At 43.0% G+C, this 23,949-nt stretch overlaps 2 protein-coding genes and 1 long non-coding RNA gene across 5 annotated transcripts; 1 reads left to right on the top strand and 2 right to left on the bottom strand.

Moving 5' to 3' along the window:
• Nucleotides 1-399: 399 nt before the first annotated feature.
• On the bottom strand, nucleotides 400-16,567 carry atxn7l1 (ataxin 7-like 1). 3 transcript variants are annotated; one of them, XM_058078622.1, is made up of 13 exons: nucleotides 16,205-16,567; nucleotides 15,726-15,782; nucleotides 12,880-12,984; nucleotides 8,031-8,139; nucleotides 7,550-7,748; nucleotides 6,477-6,862; nucleotides 5,675-5,757; nucleotides 3,959-4,203; nucleotides 3,430-3,643; nucleotides 3,235-3,356; nucleotides 2,686-3,165; nucleotides 2,365-2,542; nucleotides 400-2,102 (listed from the first exon to the last, which is right to left on the bottom strand). In XM_058078622.1, exons 4-13 carry the CDS (start codon nucleotides 8,044-8,046, stop codon nucleotides 2,085-2,087), a joined length of 1,941 nt encoding a protein of 646 aa, XP_057934605.1. In that variant the 5' UTR covers nucleotides 8,047-8,139; nucleotides 12,880-12,984; nucleotides 15,726-15,782; nucleotides 16,205-16,567; the 3' UTR covers nucleotides 400-2,084. The 3 variants fall into 3 exon arrangements, with proteins under 3 accessions (XP_057934605.1, XP_057934603.1, XP_057934604.1); XM_058078620.1 differs by having other exon boundaries at nucleotides 401-2,102; nucleotides 2,365-2,584; nucleotides 16,205-16,563; XM_058078621.1 differs by having other exon boundaries at nucleotides 401-2,102; nucleotides 2,365-2,584; nucleotides 8,031-8,135; nucleotides 16,205-16,563.
• LOC131132730 (uncharacterized) lies at nucleotides 15,753-21,654 on the top strand. The gene is made up of 3 exons (XR_009130415.1): nucleotides 15,753-16,394; nucleotides 17,685-18,027; nucleotides 18,160-21,654. It is a non-coding gene; the product is annotated as an uncharacterized LOC131132730 (long non-coding RNA).
• sypl1 (synaptophysin-like 1) lies at nucleotides 16,924-23,920 on the bottom strand. Its single transcript, XM_058078628.1, has 5 exons — nucleotides 22,678-23,920; nucleotides 19,415-19,533; nucleotides 19,146-19,350; nucleotides 18,884-19,075; nucleotides 16,924-18,287 (listed from the first exon to the last, which is right to left on the bottom strand). The coding sequence occupies exons 1-5, from the start codon at nucleotides 22,744-22,746 to the stop codon at nucleotides 18,156-18,158; spliced, it is 717 nt and encodes a 238-aa protein (XP_057934611.1). The 5' UTR covers nucleotides 22,747-23,920; the 3' UTR covers nucleotides 16,924-18,155.
• Nucleotides 23,921-23,949: the final 29 nt, after the last annotated feature.

Raw genomic sequence — 23,949 nt, 5'->3', positions numbered from 1 at the left:
CACCATCGTCGGTACTCCATCGTGTTATTTCTGGATTGGACCTCCTTCCCTATGGAACAATAGCATTGCTTTTTTGTAGGTTTTGTCCACGCAAAACACAGGCAACAAAAACATATTTAAGAAGTTAATTTGGTAACATTTGTTCAAATCTTAAATTTCTTTAAACATAGAAAAATGTTTTTTTTAATTATATTAATACAAATGTTTCATTCCATGTATTGAAGTGGACATAACCATCATAAGCCAACTTGTGAAAATAAATACACAAATACCATATAAACCATTGTGTGAAAAATGCAGTACTTCCCTCCAAAAGTGTTGAATATCAATGTAAAAAGTTGTAGATGAAAACATGTAGATGGGAGACAATAGCTGTCAATATAGCTGTCAATAATTCACAAATGATTTTTCCAAATATTTAATAAAAGCATTTAGATGATTCTGATCTGACGGCAGTGAGATTAAAAAAAAAAAATTAAAAAAAAGTGAGTTGACATTCGACTTTCACCCCATCCTGCAACAATGAGAATAACAGTGCGCTGGTATTTCTATTTATTATTTGAACTCTTCCTAATTTGAGTAGTTGCCAAAGACACATACAAATATATACTTTTCCTTTCTCAAATATATATATATATAAATAGAATTTGGGGCTTTGTAACAAAGTGCAAACACAAAAAAGGGAAGCAGAGATAATGCACTCTGAAATCAACGCCAGTGAACTTTTTTTTTGTTTGTTTGTTTTAGCTGCATCACAAAGTAACTCCTGTCGGGGTTACCATGAAGGATGTTCCTTAATGGAGGAACGTCCGCCATGCATGATTTGATCACAGGCTAACAGGAATGTGAGGCCAAAAATACAAAAAAAAAAAAAAAAAGACATGCCATGTTAACCTGCAAGTACAATTCAAAAATACTGATAAAGTTTGAAATAATCATAGCAATGCTCACAAATATCGCGATAGTGATAAGCACCTGTTGGACATGTGACTTGAGACAAGGTTCATCCAATTCTGCTTCCAATGAGCAACATGGTGAGCAAAGGAAAAGGAAGTGCTGCTGTGAAATAATTTTAAAAAAGCATTCAATAAAGCTTGTAAATGTACAAAAATGATGTTTCCTGTCAGAAATGTGTTGTACAGTAAATTAGAGCAAGGGCACGCTGATTTAGAATGAACCAGAAGACAAAAAAGTGATTATTTGAGGGGAGAAACCAAGCCTATGTCATCATGGAGCGAGGTGACTCCAAAAAAAAAAAAAAGAAAAAAAAAGTCCTCCCCGTTTTCAGCTCATATCAAGCAGGGAGCTTAATTAATAAATACAAAAAAGGTAATAATAAACAGATATGTACACATTTTGAGCAATACTGTTTCTTCAGAATGACAAATTGATTCCCTTTTCCAACCAAAAGGACCCATAAAAAAAGGTCAAAATTCTCTTTTGGGATGTCCTGTAAAGTTCTCCTATGTTGAAATACAATGCATTGAGCGGCCGCCATGAATGAGAACGGGTCCGAGTGTGGCACTGCTGGAAGCTGCTGTGAGGAAAGGAAGTGCGAGGAGACGACGCCAGTAAGAGCACTTTAAAAGACAGCCATGCTGGATGGACAACAATGGACAAAAAAAAAAAAAAGAGAGTCCGCTGGTGTGGTTGCTAAAAATGGATGGGAACTGGATAGAACCCAACAAGAAAAGGTTTGCCACAACCGAAGAAGAAGTCACCAAAAAGGAGAAAAGCTGATGTGAGTAGGTCCTTCAACCCTTCAAAATGCCACCAAATTACTCCTAATCAGGCGACCGGTGTAAAAATGTAGCGGCACTCCTTGTCAGACTATTGGAACTCCACTGTCTGAGGATATGAGGAGCACAGTGACGGGGCGGCGCCAACGTCCTCCAATCAGGCCAGACGATTTGGCCAAAAAAAAAAAAAAAAATCCTGAGCCCAGTTTGCTCAATGGGAGACTAAATGGGGGACATTTCCCAGATGATGCAGTCAGTACAGTAGATGGGTGGAAAGTGGTGAGGTCAAAGGTCACATACGGCAGGCATGGCGTACAGCTGCTCTGACAATCTACGAAACTGGCATCAGTGATGCAACTTGGCCTGCAGGGAGAGGAAGACGGAGAAGATGGTGTTTGCTGAGAATGTTTGTAGAACAAGTGATTAAAATGGCGGGTGGGGCAAACCGTGACATTGAAATTCACACTGGAATTGGCAGGCATGTACATACATCACTGCCCCCTACAGGACTGGAGTGGTCCTACAACCCGTTCACTGCCCCACGTTGCAAAGATGTCATTTCTGTCGACTCCACCTAGACGCCGCCCACTCACCAGATCTAATGGATCCTGACAGGACAACCTACCTGTCTTTGGGATTCGGCGTCGTTCCCACTCCCAAAGAACGCGTCCAGCCGGCTCAGCTTGTTCCCGGCCTTCCCGTCGTTCGAGCTGGGTCTACTCCTTTTCCTCCCCTCGGCTTTGCGCCCATACGTCAGTGCTCCAGAGGAGGAAGGAGCTCGGCTGGAGGCGGGACATGGCTCCCTGCCGGACAGGTAGGATTTACTGCTGTTGGCGAGATCGCGACTAAGAAACAAAAGGCGTCCAATTTGCAGTTAATGACACTGAGTGACTTGAATTTGTGATACAGTTCTAGGATTGGAGCGGATCAGATTCACTCCACCCACCTGTTACGGCTGTGGGACCCCTCCGTTTTTGTTAACCAATGGTCACTGTAGCTCCACAGTCCGTTTCCCTCGGGACCATGTCCCATCTTCCTTGCCAGGGTGGACGCAGGCCCGCCTGACTTTTGCAGTGTTGGATGATAGCTGCTTCCGTTCCGCTTGTGAGTATCCACAGTTGGGAAGGAGCAGGAAGAGTTTTTTCTTACATCAGTCCCCGCTATAGAGTCCTCTCTCTCTTTGGCTAGGCGACTGGCCTTGTGCGTGCCGTGTCGGCACACTCCCAGCGTGGAAACGTGAGCATCTCTAAAAGTAAAGCCTGCAGGTGCGGACTGAGAAATACTGCGGGAGACGGAACCAGACGAGGACGTTAAAGGAGGACAAGAGTCAGATGTTGTAGAGGGAGGGTGAGCCTGCTGTGAAGTGCCAGAGGGGGCACCAGAGGGTGAGAGGCAGTGGAGGCTCTCGGCTGCAAGTGGAACCTTTCTGGAACAAGAAGCATCAAGTGGAGTTCAACGATATGTTTGACGTTTGATATCAAAACTGCACACTTACCTCCACATTTGTGCGTTGAGGTGTTTCTCCACCATGTTCTGGAGCGCCAGCCTCATCCTGTCCCATCGCCGATCAAACACATAGTGGCCTCGTCCCATGAGCCTGCTGCTGAATATGCAGAACTGCAAGACAGGAAGTTGTGGGAATGAAGGAGCAGTCATTCACTTCTAGAATGTCTCCAACTGCAGTATTTACCCCTGAAGGCTGAGGGTGGACGTTAGAGAAGTAAAAGGCAGGCAGTTTGTCAGCATCCTCCAGAGTCTCCGCGTCTGCTTCGTCGCTGGAGAGCCGAGCGCCATCTCCACCTGCTGCGGACGTCCAAGGGTGGGGCGAAGGCTCCGGATTGGAGGTAGGGGCGGGCAAGGGTGCCGGTGTCTGAGGAGTAGAGGCGGAGGAGGTGCCTGGAACCCTGGAGTGTGTGAAAAGTATAGCGGTGTGAAATGAAATAGTGAGGAGGTGTTTGAGTGGAGGTTGAACGGAAGGAGAGCACACGGGGCTTGGGAGCAACAAAGCTTCTGTCAAATCGGCATGCTGTGTGGCGTTCACGGACACCCCCCCCCAAAAAAAAAAAACCAACAACACATAAACTATAAATAGAATGAATGAATGAATTTCTCATAATACATTCTTCACTCTCGTTTTCAGCATCCCCTAGTGGAAGAAATGCATGCATGCATATGCGGTATATCCAAACACATACGTGCTAACGTGCTACAATACATACCTGGAGATGTGTGCGTTCGCCAGCCTTAGTTTCAGAGTGGATAGGGGTCGTCCATTGGGGCAGTGAGGCTTGCGAGGACACGCAGCCTCTTGCGACTCGGCGTTCGGGCTGCAGCCGTTCTTCCCTTCCTTGTCTTTCTCCTTTGCACCCTCCTTCTCCTTGGTCCTGCCCCTGTGCTCGGCGAGGAGGATGTCGAAATGTTTTCTTCGACCCGGCACGGCTCGGCGGTGGGTTAAGGAGTGAGTCTGCAAAGAGGGAGAACGTTTGTATTTATTTTTGGTGACTTTTGTCTTGTTGCGGGCTTCCATAGTGGACATAGTGTCGGCATTCCAGGTTATTTATAGTTAGCAAATTAAAAATGTGAAGATTTATAGTGCAAATATACTTGGAGCAAGACTGACTGCAGTGTTTGGAGTACTAGGTCTTACAAATATGCTTTTGAATGTGTAAAAATACTTTTCCCATGCATTCCCCGTAGCGTAGGGGACCCCTAACCAAGCAAACTTTTCCCGCTGGTGCTGCCAGTGAGAGTAATGGGGTAAACAAAAAAAAAAGCAAGAGCCAAAACCCGTAATTATTACAATTAATAATGACTATTAAAACAAGCGGTCGAGTGGTTAGCGCGCAGACCTCACAGCTCGGAGACCAGGGTTCAATTCCACCCTCGGCAATCTCTGTGTGGAGTTTTCTCCGGGTACGCCGGTTTCCTCCCACATTCCAAAAACATGCTAGGTTAATTGGCCACTCCAAATTGTCCATAGGTATGAATGTGAGTGTGAATGGTTGTTTGTCTATATGTGCCCTGTGATTGGCTAGCGACTAGTCCAGGGTGTACCCCGCCTCTCGCCTGAAAACAGCTGGGATAGGCACCAGCATCCCCCGTGACCCTTGTGAGGAAAAAGCGGTAGAAAATGAATGAATGAATGAATAATCCATTGTGTTCGTTGTATGTGGTAAAGTTTGTTGTTCTGTCATTTTGGATTAAAGTTCAAATGACCCAGTCAGAACTATCCATTTAATAATATTAAAATAATGACGGCTGTACTATTCCCATTTATGTTGATGTGTAGTTATGCTAATTGCAGTAGATTAGTTTTATTAGTTTTAGTTTTATGTGCAAGCGAGAAGAACTACAGCTCCCATGATGCTTAGAGTGCAGTAGCAGGAAGAAGTGACTTTCCCAAAGTGACGCTATTATCACGTTTCGATAAAAGCCATATGCAACAATGGTGTTTTCATGACATAGAATTGCTACAGCTTCTGCTTGGACATTAACACTGCTGTGGAACTCCACACGTGGCGAGTGAGTGACGCTGGGAACATCCAATCCAATCCTGCCTCACACACTGCCACCTCCACATTACGTAGCAGTGATGCCATAAATCATATTAATTAGTGAATGACAGCATCATCAAATCTTTAAAATCCTACATTTACAGTGTTCCACATAAAATGTGACCTGTGTTCTGAAAACAGAAGTGCTAGCACATAGCGGGCGAACGACTATAAATCCAATGCTATCCTGTGGGCTACAGCGAGCATGATGGAGTGTGGGTGTGCTGCTCCTTTAAGAGCGGCTGTGCAAGTGAAGCAAGAAAGTGCCTGAGTGACTGAAGACCAGAGTCAGTGAGCTAACACAAAGTGTGCAGATCATTAAAAAAGACTCGTATAGAAATAGGAGCGGTACGTGTTGGTTTTCAGAGTGTGTGGACGCACCTTGCAGGTGAGAGAGCGCGTGCACAGCTGTTTGGTCTCGGGGTCCTGGACGCCACAGTGCTTGTTGGGGTCAAATACTCTCCCTGTCAAAAAATATACACAATGAAATGAATTAAAGTGCATACAAGTCCCGATTATATCTTTACATAAAGTGAGTTTTGAAGCTTAAAAAAAACATCTCTGTAAATTCCATACGGCAAAGTAAACAATGGGGGGGATGAAATCAAATCACGACTCAGCATCAGGGAGAGCTGGGAGAGAGGAAAAAATGTGCGGAGAGGCTGCAGAATCAAAGCACCAAGGGTCCTGAAGCACACTTTGTGATATCACATGAGAAAGATGGAGAAAGAAAACAAGAACGTGTAAAATGAGTCTGAAAATGAGACAGCCTGGTGCGGCCATCATGTTCAGACTGGACACTCTGCAAAATTTGAGTTAAAGTGGACCTATCACGCTTTTTCCACTTTTCTGACCAATAAATGTAGTTAGAATGTTGTATTCTTGTGTTAAACCATGCCAACATTTCAGATAATGAGGTTTTGCGCATTTGGAAGTGAAGTCAGTGAAGTCGCCCGAAGTCAGCTAGGATACCCGGGCGACCCGAGTCAGGATAAGCGGCATTGGAACTGGTTGTATGGATTATTTTTGGAGTTTTTTTCAGGAGGCAGAATAGTTGCATCCCATTATATGCATTTTCTTAGCTGCCTCTTTTTAGCTGTTTTTGTGTACTTAGAATGCACAGAAAATAAAAAGTGTGTGTTTATGTCTCACGCTAGTGAGTGTAAGACACCACTTTGCTGACCTGAGAGTCTTTTATGCGACCGTGAGGAAGCCTTGACTCCATTTTGGTTCTTCTCCATAGGTGATGACAGTAACGAGGCCGGCCGCTGAGATGGGGAAGGAGCAGGGGAGGGTTTCCGGTCCAGCGGCAAGGGGGAAGGCGACGGTGATGGCCGCCTGTTCAGAGGAGAGCGCGCCGGGCCGGGCCGCCCATCCAGGGAGGACGGTGATACGGAGGAGCGCGGGCCGTTCACTGCTTTGTCGCTGCAACGATGGGCGGCTGGGGAAGTGAGCGGAGGTTGTTTGAGAGGGGACGACGAGGAGGAAGGAGAGGCGGTGAGGCGGACTTGTGAGTCGCTTCGGCTGAGGCAGGGTATCTTCTCCAAGCTGACCACTGGAAGGGACACACTGGAGGCATAAAAACAAATATAACTTTGGGGAAAAAATAACATTATATCAGTATACGGGCACAAGACTAAAAACTTTTCGCATAACTATATCTAGAGTAAAATCATGGAATGCATTGAGTAAGAAATTCAAGCAATGTGCTAATATGAGCCTGTATATGGTGGTGGTCATAATGCTGGGAAGCACAGTCTGACCCTCACAAACTCAACCAATGCCTGCAAATTATGCGCAGCCTCTCAACGATGTCCAATCATTGTTATTTTCGCCAAGCAAATTTGTCCCTGAGCACATCAACAGTCTAACCATTCAAATGTGTCCCTGCATGGCCCACCCACGTCCTCGCTTCCTTTTTTACATTGACAGGGATGTGGATGTGTGATGATAATCTCTCATTTACCAACAGAAATCATTGCAATTAAACACTCTCAAGGGTTCCCCCAATGTTTTCAATGAGAGCGCGGGGGGGTTAACTACGTGCAATGTGTCGGAACATAAGGGAAAGTTTACAACAGCATGATCCAAGATGGCAGCCCAAACAAACCGTGCCTTAAACCGGAAGCTAAACAAGTAGCTGAACGCAAGCCCAGGCAAAACGTTAGCAAACAATTTGCTTGTTAACCAAAACATGTGCTAACCAAGTCAAACGTTAACCGAGTGACCGTACTGTATACCATTACTGTTACTAACCATGTCTTGTTTCGAGCCCCTTTTGGCGGATACACAGCCAGTGGCGCCTTGCTGAAGCGGGAGTGAGGGTAATCTTTAGGGATCCGAAAGGCCAGGGCGTCCGCAGGACCGCTTGCCACGGCCGGGACCGCTGCGGGTGCCTTGGCCTTCATGAGGACCAGCGGGCTCCTGGAAGGCACGGGAGAGCCGTGGCGCCTCTCTAAAATAAGACAGGCATTAATATTAGCATCTTCTGTGTGCATATAAACAAAGTCATTGCATTTTCAAGGTAAATTGTGTTGTCTGATCAGCAAGTGACTACTTGCATATGTGTGTGTGTGTATGTGTGTGTGTGTGTGAGCAGCTCAAGCAGCCCAGCCATCAATTATAAATACATTTGGAGCCAGAGCTGATCAGAGCATACAAGTGAGCGGATGCGGACAAGCCAGAAACGGGCAGTGGGGTGGGGGGAATAAATCAAGAGAGAGGAGCTCACACTTACGGTTTTTGCTATGCATGTCTTTGTGGGAGCAAAGTGGGGAGGGGATGGAGGGGGGTTGTGGTCCAGGATTCCTGCTCTCTGTTTCACTGGGAAACTAAACCCCAACTACCTGAATGAATGGACACAGAGGAGGGCAAGGAGAGGGAAAGAAAAGCACAGGAATAATAATACTGAGTACACCTGTACAAGCTTAAATAGATGTGTGTATTTCTGCCTCGCAGGACATCTTTATATGATTAATTTCTGTGTAGAATGTGTGCGGCAGGTGAGTAAATAGGCCGCCGGGAGAAGGGAAGCAGGCGCAGCTGTATTCAGAGCAGAGGGATCAAAGTCCACCGTCACATTTGCAGGTATGCGGCCACCGTCCATTCACATTAAAGCAGATTATTTCACACAGTTCTGCACATCAGACAGAAGCTATTTTGGTACGAGTGCATGTACGGCACTCAGCAGACGACTAGCGATGACTAGATGAACAGACGTGTTGGAGCAGGGCTCATCCGGCGAGTGAGGAGGAGCGGGTCGTGGAACTCGCCGTACTGATTTACAATATATGGACGGCTGCCCGGGCAAGGTCACTAAGCCACTCAACTGCAAGGGCACCCTCGCTACTATGCTCTCCTGCCTGTCTGCCTGCCTGTCGTTATGGCGATGCCGCTAGCCCAGCTGGCTGCTGATTGGCTGGAAGCAGAGCATGATGAGGAAGCTCATCTGGGTCGTTTACACACAGAAAGGCCAGAGGGTGGTGTGAGGTGGACTGATCAACAGATAGTATGGCTGTGAAGAGTTGGACTAGTAACAACTATCATTTCGGGGGGGGGTCCTGATACAACTTTTTTACTTCCGATACCATACAGGGCTCGACAATAACGTTGTACCGATGGCCCGGGGCAAGTTAAAACAAAATTCGGGCAAGTAAATCCAATCATTAATATTCCCGTCGGGCAAGTGCACTTTAGCATGCCGTACTGCCAAGAGTTTTTTTTAAAGCGGTTCTTGTTGGGTGTTGGTAAAACTCGGACTGCGTAATTCCGGTGGTAATTTGCAAACCAATCCTTGCAAATCTTGAAATGGACCAATCAGAATCGTTTATTTAGACCGCGGTCCGTAATCCACAATCCGCGTTTTACCCACACCCGTTCTTGTTCGCGATCAACCAATCAGCGATCGTTTTACTAGGAAAACATCTATCATGGCGTCCCTGCCAACATCGTCTAATTCTTCAACAACTTCTGAAGGAAAACACCAAAAAGTGATGAAACAGTGCCTCCTAAACAAGTATTTTATTAGCGGCAGCAAATCAAATGATGGCAAAGGTGAGTGAATCACATTGCTGTGACAATTTGAAGTGGTCACAATGAAACACCACCCATTAGATCCAATACCAAGTGCTGATTTTGCACAAGCTACAAAACCTAGCGGTTTCATTTCTCTGTGTATTTTTCTCACCTTTGCTTCACAAATTATTGTTTGACCATTGAGCATTTTTTCTGAGCATTTCTTTCTAAAAACACTTTACTAGTACACAAATGTGTCAAATGTTTCATTGAGGTGTACAACTTAAATAAATATCACTGCTTACTACGACTACCATGTGTAAGGTAGCATGGCTTGCCATGTTAACATACATCTCCACAAATTTTCAGACATTCCTCCAAATACAATGCATCAGTACTATTATCTGATGAATTATCAGCATATATTGATATATGATATCATTATGGCAGTCTTTTCATTTTACATGGGGCAAGTTCGGGCAAGTAGTTCTCACCTTAAGGATTCCCCATGGGCAAGTAATTTTTGTTTTTAACGTAGAGCCCTGCCATACCAATACTCCAGCCTTGCTATTGATCTGATATCAACACAAATCATACATACTTTTAATACTTATTTTACAGTGTAGAACAGGGGTCTCAAACACGCGGCACTAGTTTGAGTGAAATGATATGAAAGTTTAATGTTAGTGCGGCCCGCACAAGTTTGATATGGATGCTGTATGGTATCATGTACCCAGAAAAAAATATTACGTTTGATTAATGTTCATGTTAAAGGTTAAATAACTGTTAATAGTTATCCTCCCTATCCGTGTGGAAGTGGTAAGTTTTTGGATTTTTTAAGATTAAAGGAAATAACTTGAAGGCTACCGTTTAGGTCGCTAGATCTCTAGTTTGCGAGTTAGCATGTGTCTCAAGACCCTGCAGTTGCGCAATATGTTGTAAATAAAAAAAGTATAAATGTGACTATAGTCGTGTTTTGTCATGTCTACAGGGCTCTAATAATGCTTTGTTCATTTTAATCTGAAAAAAATAATTTGTCTACCCACCAACTATATGTGGTTTCTTAAGTTTTTATTATTTGCCATTTTAGTATTATTATTATTATATTTATTTATTACCGATTCATTGATTTTCTTTATTCTTGATTTGTTTATTTATTTTTCATCTTTTTTGAGAACATTGGTTGTTTTATCAGAGCTTTTATTGTAGAAAATCGGAACCAAAGCACTGAAAAAGTTTGTATATTTTTCCGTTTTTAATAAATGTTTTTTTTTTTTTTTTTTGAAAAACCTGACGCGGCCCAGCCTTGCCTAGACCCTAGGCAAGGCTGGCCCCCAGGTAAATTGAGTTTGAGACCCCTGGTGTAGAATATTAGAAAAGGCTTGATCAAGTGATTTTGTTCAGAGAATAGTCTGCAACAGTCGGTATGACGAAAAACTCACCCATTCGCTCCTTGATGTGTGTGGAGTGTATTTTCATCCACAATGTAGTGGTGGCTAGTCATCATTAAGCTAGGTTCCAGGTTCTCAATGAAGCGTTTAAACCCAAACATTGCTCACCACCGACAGGGCCTCACTTTTTTGTTATGGTTTTACTTCCTGGTTGCTGCCGAGCATGGATGTCAATGGGAGAGATGTAAGCCGAGTTCTTATAAAATGCACTTTTGTGAGCTAGAGGCCGTTTTAGCGGCTTAAAACTGCACCAAACATGTTCTTCTTCATTGTGGAGTTGCATCATCACCTCTTTGTGTCTCTTATACAAAAGAAAACATAAATAATGTGTATATACACGTATTTGGGAACGAGTGAGTTAATCAATAAATCTATTAAATTTATTATTTATGCTACGATATTGACAACACAGCTTTTTACAGACATATTAGGTGAATTTGCACAAAGTATCTGTACAAAATCAGTGGTATCTCACATCTCAACTGAATATTAAGGCATTAGGAAGCATTACACTCACATTTGAACTGTAGCAGCGTGCTTGGACTTTGTTTTTCTTAAAAGATGCCATGAAAACCCAAGAGCTAATGTGGAAAGAGATTTTTTGGTGGTCATAAACAGGTGCTAGGGACATACATAACTCTTATAATGTCATTAAAAAGCCTATATAGTGTATGCAGTACTTGCCGACTGTCCCCCGCACAGCAAACTAAGCATGTATGACTAGGAGCTTACCCCTGGGTAAAGTAAATCCCGTCCTCAGTGTGCAGCTCTCTCTATGTACGACCTCACTGCTGGCTCAATGCACAGGTCAAGCATGAAATCAAATCCCTGGATGGATGTACAGCGCACACTAACGCAAGGCCGTGGCATTGAATAGTCACACACACATGCAGGCAGGTCATGCTTGGGGACGGTGATGGGAATGTGCAACAATGGCGGGAAATGCATGGCGAGATCATCTACTGGAGGTCAAGAAGAACATTTTTTTTTATGCGTGCATGACACTTAGTTGGCTGTTTAATTTGAATCAAAAGCAAACATTAGCACGTGACCTCATTAAAAATGATGTTTCATGGTGGTGGGGGGTGGCTTGTGTGCAAGTCTAATGAGTCTGTTGGAGACCTGTTGTTCCCCACCCGCCATTCCATGCGTGTCAGCAAGCAGCACCGCTGCAAACAAGGGTGGAAGAGGGTGGGTGGGTGGTGGGGGGTGTTTGTGTGCAGGAGCCGGGACAAAACAACAGTGCTGCCGGGTGCCTGCAAATGTGTGTGTGTGTGTGTGTCCTCACAATACCACTGACCTCTTTCCGTTGAGAAACCGAAAGTGAGAATGTGTGCGCTTGCAATTATGGGGAGAGGCAGTGTGTGTGTGTGTGTGTGTGTGTGTGTGTGTGTGTGTGTGTGTGTGTGTGCGTATGTGCATCCTCAGACGTTGAGATTGCCGCACGTGCTGGAAGCAGCAGCTCGCTGACAGATGTGAGTCGCAAGCAAACAAGTCCACAGAGGGCCTCGCTGAATTTATGAAACACTGTGATGATTAAAGCGGTGTTTATTATTGTTATCATATGGAGCACACACACACACACACACACACCCCACCCAATCAGAGGTTTGACAGAAATCAGTCGTTCTATGGGTGCTCCTCCTGAACATACATCCAAAAATCCCACTGTTTTCTATGCAATATACATCAATACTCGTTTTTCTGCGTTTCGTGGTTACACACACGTGCCCATAATTGACTAATCCTGTACAAAAACGTGTTACGTGCACACGGTGAAAGAATACCTAGTTCAGGTCACCAAGGAAGTTCTTTTTAGTGAACTATTATCCCCCCTTTGTGACGTCTCCCATGAGGCAGACTCTTACGATGGCAAAGAACAGGAAAGTGAAATGTTAAGGGAAATTAGACACTCTGAAACGCAACACACAAACTCAACGCTCAAACACGTCAACAACTATAAAGATAGTATTCTTAAACATGTGAAAAGCTCGTCTCCTATAAGTGACAAATAAGACTTCTCGCTCCCCTTCCCTCTCGACACCCCTTCCGGTGTTCAAGACACGCGCAGAGATACAAGTAAAGACATTTTTCTCTGTTTCATTTTGTGTCTTGTCTTACCGTAGTGTGCGAGGATGCCCTGAGGAGTGACCACCTGATTGCAGACATGGCAGACGACGAGATGAAAGTCCTGCAGTGTGGGAAACAGACAACGGTGGCGCATCCCTGGAGGAGAACAGAAGGAGTCATCAGACAAATCAGGCAATCACGGCTTAATGACAAGTTGACGCTCACCACCACACAGAGGTGGCATCAGTTTAAATATAGACGCAGGCTGACACGACATGTAAGTGCGACAGTAAATGGCCGCCATCTGGTCACGTCCTGCATCTTCCTTCCCGAATTTCGCCAAGAAACGTTGGAAAATCTTTAGAGTTGATGTCCGCAGGGAAGCTGGGGGGAAAACTATTGGAACGCGTGTGGGTGTTTGTGTACACAGGCATGTCATGGTGACATTGCACCGCAGCCCAATTTCATGTCATTCTGAAGAGACTAGTTTTTCACCATTGGATCTATTTAAACCATGCCTTTCAAGTGTTAATTCTATTCAAAACTATGAAATGTGAAGGGACTAGCGCCAGTATTGACAGCCTCTCTCCCGGCCTGCCAGAAGCTAACAGGCAGCTCCACAAAGTAAGCTTAATGGGAGCAGTGTGACGAAGAATGAGAGAATGCACTTTCCTGCGGACTTGCCAAGGAAAATGCAAACCTACAACCTATTTCTGCAGCCTGGGATTGAGTCTGCAGCCAACTGATGCACGATGCCAAATAGCTGACAGGCCAGAAAATGCGTGCAAAAAAAAGTCAAGAGTGAATATGTGACAAACGCTATCATTCACCGAGTATCAGTCTCATTAGGAGTTACATCCACTCCCTGTTTACACTTTGAATTCAGGTTCAAGCTGAAGAAGAAAAGCAGATGAATTGAGGGCTTAAAGTGAAAATAAATACTTTACTACAATTAGTCAGGCTCAAATATAATTACTAAAACAATTGCATTTTGCATTTTTACGTGGCTCTAATGTATCTAATGACTTTGTGGTCTTAATTAGTCCAATGTTGATATTTTATTTTAATTGATGCACTATTTGCATGCATGTATCATGTTCTTCCTCATGCATTTCTCTGGCACAATGCATTCAGAAATAATTCTAAAATGCACTCTGTGTCTGTCATGATGTGTATTCACGTGCAAAAAGATGACATATGCGATAAAAAAAAAAACTGTCACTGAATTTGACAAAAATAAATACATTTGCTTGTTATAAAAGCAAGGTATAAAATTAATAAAAAATGTCTTAAATTAATTAAAAAAATCTGTAATCAACATAAAACAATATATGTAAATATATTTTTAAAATATATAAAAATTACTTAAAAGTGGGTCATGACTTAATGACCATTGGACAATGTCCGTTGGTCCTAGGTTGAAACCATTTGAGAATGTATACGTTATTTTAGCAATTAAAAAAAATCTAAATATTTGAAAATGTCCCTGCAGATAATAATCCACAATGTTGTACTAGAAAGAAAATATATGAATTAAAAAAATATTTTGAAAAGCTTTAAATGCAATTAAAGGTTCCAAACTGCATGTCCCAAGACTTTTGTTCACATCAAATATTTTTCTAAAGCTTTCCAGATGAGTCATGTAATGATTAATCATAATTCTGGTCAATATGTGAGGGGCTTGACAGACAAACGACTTAAAAAAAAAAAACAGCCATACAGTCCCTGCATCACCAAGCAAAAAAAATCATAAAAAATAGAGACTTACTATAACTCTGCACAAAAATGAGCTTCAGTCCTTCCAATGCACGTAAACGTGCGCCTCTAAAGATAAGCTCTCCTCTTCGCTACTTTATAAATACACAAATGTGCAAGGTGTGTTTCCCTGGGCTCGTTGCTCAAATGTCGCCAGCCAGCAGCAGAGGAGCTCCACTCTGGCTCTGACAGAGGAAGACGAGGCATGTGAGAGTGAGTATGTGTGTGCATGGGGGGGTGGAGTGGATGGTATTTGACCAGTGAATGTGAAGAGTTTCCCTGGTCGTGTGTGTGTGTGTGTGTGTGTGTGTACGCAGCTCAGCAATGATTCAACACAGTGACGTGATGCTTCTCTGGAGTATTTATACCCGCGGAGGTGTGAAGGAACTCCTTGGGCCCGCTCCCCGCAAAGGTTGAAAGGCAGATAGCCTTAGTGGGGGAAAAAACAGCTTAAAAGTAAAATAATCGCAAAAGCACGCTTAGATGAGTTCACATGAAAATGCTTTTGCAAGGTGTCATGTGCATGCATGGGCAACAGGTGGCGTTATAACTCATTTTATGGCATACAACAGAGTTTTCAGGTACAAACTGGATTAAAAAAAAACAAAAACACACTTACTCTAGTGTACGTTAGTCCTGCAGTAGAGACGCACTTAATTTGTATGTCATGTAAATACATGGCTAGGTCACATAATTTTACCTACTATAAATACTATATAGTCAATGTAGTCAAATATCCTCTATATTACAGGAGCACTGTGTTGATTTAAAAGGTGCAATGTACAGCAAAAGCCCTAATTCAAAATGTTAGTCAGTCCCAAGTTATGCATCGGCATGGGCTATGTACGGCCCGCGGGCCGCTCGGTGAAAACTTCCGAGTTTGACAACGAGCGAGCTAGCCAGCTGGAGTGAACACAGGAGCCGATAACACAATTGAAACACATTCACCATCTCTAACTTGAATAGTTCACTCATAATTTACAAGCTAACACAAATGTATGATTTAAATCGTTCAGTTTGTGCGAACTAATTCATAACGGCGGCTTAAGCGCCAATGGATAATAACTTTTGGTCAAAGTGCTGCTAACAACAACAACAACAACCCACCATCACGCAGCTACGTGACAGCTCAACTTCCTCACCTTCTTCGCCGAGCTTCACTACTTCACCACAAAGCTCTCCGTGGCAGTTCTCCAAGTCTGCGAGCGTGGAAAGAAAACGTAAAACAATTATTCAATGACAAAAAGCGTCATTGCACAAAAGACAACAAGAAACTTTGCGGGGGCCATGCTGCTTCCACGTTAGCATTAGCATGCTAAGTGCGCGAGCTTGGGGCTGCCCGACGCGCCCGAGCAGAGCTGTCAAAAAACACGGCTAACAAACTTATAACTGGAAAATAGTTTAAAATTGCTAGAATGTGGCAATCAAGTGGGGGTAATCGCGTCAAATTGGCGAACTCGTCTCTGTGTGGGCCACAGTACAGCCTCTTCATTTTTTTTGACAGTTACTTCGCTTTGACAGGAGATAGCAAGTCAATCACAGGCACTTTTAGGGACACTCACTTCCTGATACTTTGGCCGCTTAAAAACAAATAAACACGGCGTGGGGCTCCACAACTTACCGTCAACAGGACGCAATTCAGCAGCACTGACGAATGAAGACCAAGCCTGGCAAAGGAAGCTATCCGGACTTGGTATTTGGCGAACCAGTGTCGCCATTGCTCTTCCTCCTTGTTGCTTTTGCCGTCCTTCCCCTCTCTCGCCTGCTTCGTACGCAGCAAGGGTAGGAACCAGCGTGTGACGTCATCTTCGGTAGGAACTCGGTAATAATCGGACTCGCGAGTTCAAAAGTTCAGTGAGTCGACATTAAATTATGTAGTTGTTTAATCGTAGCCTGGTGTAAAGTGTAAGCCATGACATGAAAAAAAATTGTCGGAAAAAAATTGCCAGTCAATGACGTAAAATGCAACGGCAGCTGTTTAATACGTCACATGCGCCCCCTAGTGGTAGTGAGCAGTACGGGGGATGACGTCACAGCAAGCGGCCCTGCAGCAACAATTTGCTTCAAAGTAATAATGTAAATATGTCACTCGTAAGTGCATAAATTAAAAAATCTGTCTTATATAATTTAATTCACAGAATTTAATTGTTTTCGACTGCATGGCTCTATAGTGACCTCTTGTGGCTGATGCACAAAAAATTTTTTCCATTCTCTCAATATAAAAAAAATGTATAAACAAATATTTGTTTTAAATCAAGACTGTTCCTGCTGCTGAATTTAATATTTTCCAGGATAGGGAGGATAAGGATAATAAAATGATAATAAAATTGTGATTTTTTTTCTTTTTTTACAATTTTATTTTAAAAAAACACAATTTACATTTGGCTTTTTTAATAGAGGATGTTCCTGCAGTTGACATTGAATGAAATGTCTGTAAAAGTAAAGGATTCATTAAAGACACAGCATCTGTGTGCAACGGCATAACCAGTACACCCCCACACATCCTGCCTGTCTGTTCATTTCACCTCATCTGACATCCATCTACTTACATTCTTACATTACCTGCACAAAAGACACGGAAAACACCTTCAACGGCCATCTAAATAGGATCAAATCAAGCATAAAACACTAGTTCACTACATTAAAAAAAGACTAACAGAGAGACATATACTGCATGTAACATGGCATGGGAATATTTTGAACCTTTAATGATGAAATCAGTGATTGTCGTAGTGTTTAATTTGTACCGAGTAAATATCCGCTAGCTGCGTGAGATTTCTATTCCACATTCTGCCTCTTCAGCGTCTTCATCCATAAGTAATGGAGCGGAAATAACACCGGAGATATTTCCTTGCCGACTGTGTAGAAAGAAAGATTACTCACGGCACAACTCCCCACCTCCTGTGGAGACCCGTCTCATTAGGAATAACAGTTACATGTTAGTTTTTATTCATTTAAGCAAATCTAAACTAACAAGAATCACTGATTTCAGCTTTAAAAAGGGGGGGGGGGTGCTGCCAAAGTAATAAAGCATGTAAAGACGACTAAATTCTGCAACTTCCTTAAGCCTCTTCGTGCTGTCCATTTTATGTGAATTATAGGAGGGTTCTGGTTGTGCAAGACGCATGCATTGTGCACAAGGTTGAAAAGATCTCTCCATAGTTGAAAAACTCCTTCATAAAAAACAAGCAGGTATGTATTGGGTGGGAAAACCATCCTGAGCTTTCTCTTCATATTATGACCGCTAGAGGGCGACAAAGGTGAGTGAAAGCACTCAGATGGAGTTATAATAATGTGTGCAAAACAAAAAAAAACAAGATTAAGGAATTGTTATGCGTCGATATAATCAAGTTTGGCCTTTTTTGACGCAGGGAGTGGGGTGAAGTACCTTCAAGTGAAATTATTTGGACCCTGAACTTCTTTGGTCATTGAAGCGTCACATGGGTAAAAAAAAAAAAGTATCTTAAGAAAGTGACATTCTGATATTCTAATATTCATCAGGGAGAAATGCTGCATGTTTTTAGAATGGGTATAAAATTCACCTACAAGCTAAGGTTTGCTCGCGTGTGATTTTAGATGGCCGCCGGAACCTGCTGCCTCCCGGGTCCTGGCTGGGTAGAGATCTTCTGAGAGTGCCAGCGCGTCTCCTTGTACACGAACCAGGCGTTACCGGCCCACACAAACATGTTGAGGTAGCCAAACACCTATTTGCAGAGGAGATGATGAAACATAGTAAATTCTGTGAATATATCATGACATAAAGATGGACCTGCAGTAACAACACAGGTCAAAGATCCTCTATATAACAGGGATGCTCTGCTGTTTTGAAGGATGAAGGACGCCAAGAATGAACAATATTTGCAGTTTTTTCATTCGGAACACAGCCGACAGATGGAAAAAAAAATGAAATTATGTGCTTTATATTTAATACAGAGTGGAATTCCTATTGTGTCTGATAGTGTTGCTGCCAGATCTCCCTGTCCTTTCTCTATTTGTTGTGCGGCGGTGTTCAAGATTTTTTGTTCACTTGGGCTTGAGGCCATAAATTCTGTCACATGACCAGGAAAAACAACAAAGTTGAGTATAATGTTCTCTGCAGACCTCCCTGTCCTTTCTGTGTTGTGTGAGGCAGCCTACAGTAAACAACTTTTTCAAAATTATATTCTTTCAATATATGTTTTATATTTAATACTATCCCTCTGTGTCTCTGTCGTGTGAGCTTGAGGCCGCAAATCCTGCCTAGCAACAAGATTCTGCACCGATGTCACATGACCGGGAAAGAGAATCCAAAAGGTCTCACCACAGAGATGTTGAGCGTCCGTAGGTTGGCGAACTCGGTGACCTCGCAGGTGATGTTGTTCCCCTTGCAGAGTGCCACGGTGGCGCCAATGCCCTCCGTGTCCGTGGCGTCCTTCAAGTTCTGAAGACCCTTGGCCCAGGCGGACGAACACACCAACCACAAGAAGACGACGGCGGCCGTGATCACAAAGTCCTGGATGAGCGTACAAAGATGAAGGATTCATGCGGTGCTTTTGGCAGACGTATGGAGACAAAAGACTGACCAGAATGGGTCCAAAGTCAGAGTTCTTGTACACGTGCATGTAGCCTAAATACACCAAGAGGGCCGCCATGCTGTACAGGAAGCAGACGATGGCCACGCCCACGAAGAACTCCGCCGAGGATGAGGAGTCCCCCGTCATGTATGTGGTGCTGACGGAGTGGTTGCATATGGTGGTGTTTCCTTCGATGAGCGGCACCTGGCTTAACCTGGACAAAAACACCACAATCAGATGCCGTTTTCAAAGCCGTACGTCCAAAGTGTCTGCCTCACCTGAAAGGGTAGTGAAAGTTGGCGTTGAGTGTTTCGTTCCTGCCGTCGCCGCAGAAGATAGACAGGATATTCCTGCCCGCAAAGCCTCCGCAGCTTCCAAATGCAAATATGGCCGTCAGCTTTTTGGACCATGGACAAGGAACAAATGCAGATTGTGATGTAATAATAATAACTCATATGTACAGATTGAGTGACATCATGACCATTCAGTGCCATCACATAATCACCGACATGTAGACCGCCCAATGACTGTATGACCAATGACTAAAATGCAGATTGTGTTGCTACAATAATGGCTGGCGTGTATACACGAAGTAACACCACTCCATATCAGTACTGTCACAATGATTGACATGTAGACTGCCCAATGACTGACTGACCAATGACTAAAATGCAGCTTGTGTTGCAACAGTAATGGCTGGCATGTATACATCGAGTCACACCACTCCCAATCAGTACTATCAAAATGATTGACATGTAGACTGCCCAATGACTGTATGACCAATGACTAAAATACACCTTGTGTTGCAACAATAATGACTGGCGTGTATACACGAAGTAACACCACTCCATATCAGTACTGTCACAATGATTGACATGTAGACCGCCCAATGACTGACTGACCAATGACTAAAATGCAGCTTGTGTTGCAACAGTAATGGCTGGCATGTATACATCGAGTCACACCACTCCCAATCAGTACTATCAAAATGATTGACATGTAGACTGCCCAATGACTGTATGACCAACGACTAAAATGCAGATTGTGTTGCTACAGTAATGGCTGGCATGTATACACTGAGTAACACCACTCCCAATCAGTACCGCCACAATGATTGACATGTAGACCGCCCAATGACTGTAGGACCAATGACTAAAATGCAGCTTGTGTTGCAACAGTAATGGCTGGCATGTATACATCGAGTCACACCACTCCCAATCAGTACTATCAAAATGATTGACATGTAGACTGCCCAATGACTGTATGACCAACGACTAAAATGCAGATTGTGTTGCTACAGTAATGGCTGGCATGTATACACTGAGTAACACCACTCCCAATCAGTACCGCCACAATGATTGACATGTAGACCGCCCAATGACTGTAGGACCAATGACTAAAATGCAGCTTGTGTTGCAACAGTATTGGCTGGCATGTATACATATATGTACACACACCACTCCCAATCAGTACCGTCAAAATGATTGACATGTAGACCGCCCAATGACTAAAATGCACCACTCCCAATCTGTGCCGTCACATACGATGAGCGACATGTAGACCGCCCAATGACTGCATGATGAATGAGTTTTCCAACACATGTACAGTATACATTACAGTATGCATCTCATATTAACATGTAGACTGACTATATGACCAATGACTAAAATACTGATTGTGTTGCAACAGCAATGACTGGCATGTATACAGTGAGTAATATCAGGCCCAATCAGTGCAGTCACATTTAATGATTGACATATAGACCGGCCAATGACTGCATGAACAGACTACAATCCAGATTGTACGACAAACGTATAGTGACTGTCACATACAATGGACATGTAGCTCACCCAGTGACTGTTTGACTAAAATGCGTTGTGTTGCAACGGTAATGTAGACCAGCCAACGACTGCATGAACAATGACTGTAAAGCCAGTCAAGGACAGCCAAGGAAGGCGGGACTTTTTCATGTCGAATTACGTTTTTTCCTCCCGCAAAAAGAGGAACGCCTGGCAAGAAAAGGTGCTAACTGTCCAACGGTTATCCAAAGAGTGTACAATTAGATTGCTAAATGTTTATTAAAGGGATGGAAATGAGGGTAAAGTGTCTCCTGGAGCTGCAGAATTCCTTGCAAGGGGAGGGGGGATGGTATGATTTAGCACAGAGGGGACCATGTGACCCTAATACTCTCTCACACAAACTTCATTCTTTCAGGCGCTGCAAAAAAAAATTCTCACTGCAAGAAATGACACAATGCTGATGCAAGTGTGCACTTTTAAGGGTGTGTTCTCTTAAAAGTGCTGACTAGTAGAGGGCAGCCCGGTTTTGGACCTCAAGAACCACATGCATGCTTTACACACACACACCTCAGAGCCTTCAAACAGATGTTTCTCCACATGCACTTCCTGTTTCCTTCGTTTTCCTTACACGCCGCAGAGCACATGTGAGGTGGACAAACATGGCGGCTGCCCAGTCTATGAATGATGCCAGGAATCCTCACTTCTTCCTGTTTACTTTGGCGCCATTCAAATCCCAAGAGATGCACTTTTTATTTACACCACTAGGAAGTACACAGGAACCAAGATGGGGGATTGTCCATCAGCAGTGACAATGGACATTTCAAACTACTTCCTGTCTGGGCCACATCCCAAACATACAATTGCAATATCAGAAAAAATAACAAGAATAAAATAGTCACAAAATTTGGATTATTCCAATTATATATATTTTTTTAAATTACAATATATTACAAACGTAAATAAATAAAAATCCATAATTGCACACAGCAAATAGTTCCAGTTTAACGCCTCACCCGTACACAGCTCATCATATGACAACAACAAACCGTTTAACAACCAACATGTGACCCTGTGACAGGCCCATTTCATGGCGGCGAATGACACAGAAAGAACCAAAAGCAGACGTGTGGATATTTGTACTGTACTGTTATTCCAAGGGGTGAATTATTACTGAGTGTGGCTTTAATCTCTAACTGTGTCACTTGAAGGGCAGGACCACGAAACCATACAAATTCCTAGTTTTTTAAACATAAGGAGACCGTTTATGTTAGCAAAAGTACATTAAATAGAGACAATACATTACAGACACAATGTAAAGTAGAGTACCTTGGATGTTGTGGTATTATTTGGACTCTCCTGTCATATAGATATGCAGAAAATACTTACTAGAGTAGCATCCATGGTGTTGTGTTACTATTAGTATACCTTATATTGACAAAAAGGTACAGGTGTGTTTCCTAAAGTGCACAGGTCAAATGTCAAGGGTCGAAACGTCAACCTCAACTCCTTTGAGGGTACCAATAGGGTCAAAATTCAACAAGTATGTCCCCCAAAGGGCTTAAATGTATAATTTCAAGACGAACAATGCTTTTCGTTAGATTATATGCGTAAAAAATATGTTTTTTCTTTTGAAAAGAAACCGGTCAGCAAAAAAAGAGGGAAAAAAAGCAAAGCGCTACTTCTTACTCCCCGGTTCTGACCGTCCACCCACACTTAATAAGGCAATATAAGGACCCACTTACCCACTCCACAAGTTTGACGAAGCCCAGAGGCTCCTTTAGAGGGGACACGTTGAGTCGAAATCCCGTCATCACGACTTGGGGGTCCTCAAAGTTTGAAGGCGAAGCGGTGCCTCAAGTGTGTCAGTGATGTTGGACAGGGAGGCAACAAAAAGTGGGAGGAATTTGAGAGTGTGACGTGTACACTGCAAAAAATAAAAAAATTAAAATGGCAGCCCTGGGAGAAGGTTGTTGCTTTTTACAGCACATTAACGGGTAACATGGGATCACTTTTTGCAGCGTGGAGTCAACACGAGCCGACAGCGGATCATGAGCGCTGATTTGATTCACTTTTTTTTTGTTTTTAAGTCTTTATCCAACATGGAACCTTCCAGGAACCACGAAGATAACCTTCAACGTGAAGACAATAACTTAAAAAGTCAATCTCGACCACATTGAGATGTCCAAATATTTGTGGCTTTTATAAAATATATTTAAACGCATGCGCGTGCCGTCATCGGTCATATGACTTTCCAGAAGGAAAGATTCTCAACATTCTTTCATTAAAACGTTGCGAATTCCCAAGTAAATCCACATCATCCAGTTAGGAGCATCAAAATATCTATAATCATATTTAATATCTAACGTTCACTTTTGTTTTAGATTTGTATACTAATATTAAGTTTTATCCAAAACAGTACTTGTAGCAAAAATGCGACTATAAGGGAAAACACGAGCGAATTGGATCATACGCAAGGCATTATGGGAAAGGAAGGCTCACAAGCAACAGTGCCAATTATGCTAACTTGACCGCTCAGAACTGTTTCTAGCCATTAGCGATATTTTTAAGTTTTCATTTCATTTTAAATACAGAAATTGTGCTTTTTAGCACATTGTGTGCCTTTTAAGAGGCGGATTTTGTTTAAGGACAAATTATTAGAGTATATTTGACTAGTTTGTAATTATTGACAATAGTTAACATCGTGTCGTGTCCAACAGCAGCCTCTGCTGGCCATCGTGTAGAAGCACAACCACCCAGTGGAAAACCTTCCTTTATAAAGTTCCTTTATATGACAGAATCATTCTGATTTTTAGGATCCGCTGCAAAAAAACTCTATTCAAAGATCCTTCTGTTTTTCAAAATCATCCTGTTTCTATGGCCCTACTGCAAAAAAACCCCGAAATGAACCATAACGTCATAATGATCATCTAAAATCCTGCAAAATCACCTGTCAAAGATCCTTCAAATGCCAAAATCATCATGCTAGTTTGGTTGAATTGCACTACTATGAAAAA

This window comes from Doryrhamphus excisus, chromosome 7 (genome assembly GCF_030265055.1).
Source record: "Doryrhamphus excisus isolate RoL2022-K1 chromosome 7, RoL_Dexc_1.0, whole genome shotgun sequence".
NCBI classification, from domain to species: Eukaryota; Metazoa; Chordata; class Actinopteri; order Syngnathiformes; family Syngnathidae; genus Doryrhamphus; species Doryrhamphus excisus.
This window is presented reverse-complemented; position numbering and strand designations above follow the sequence as displayed.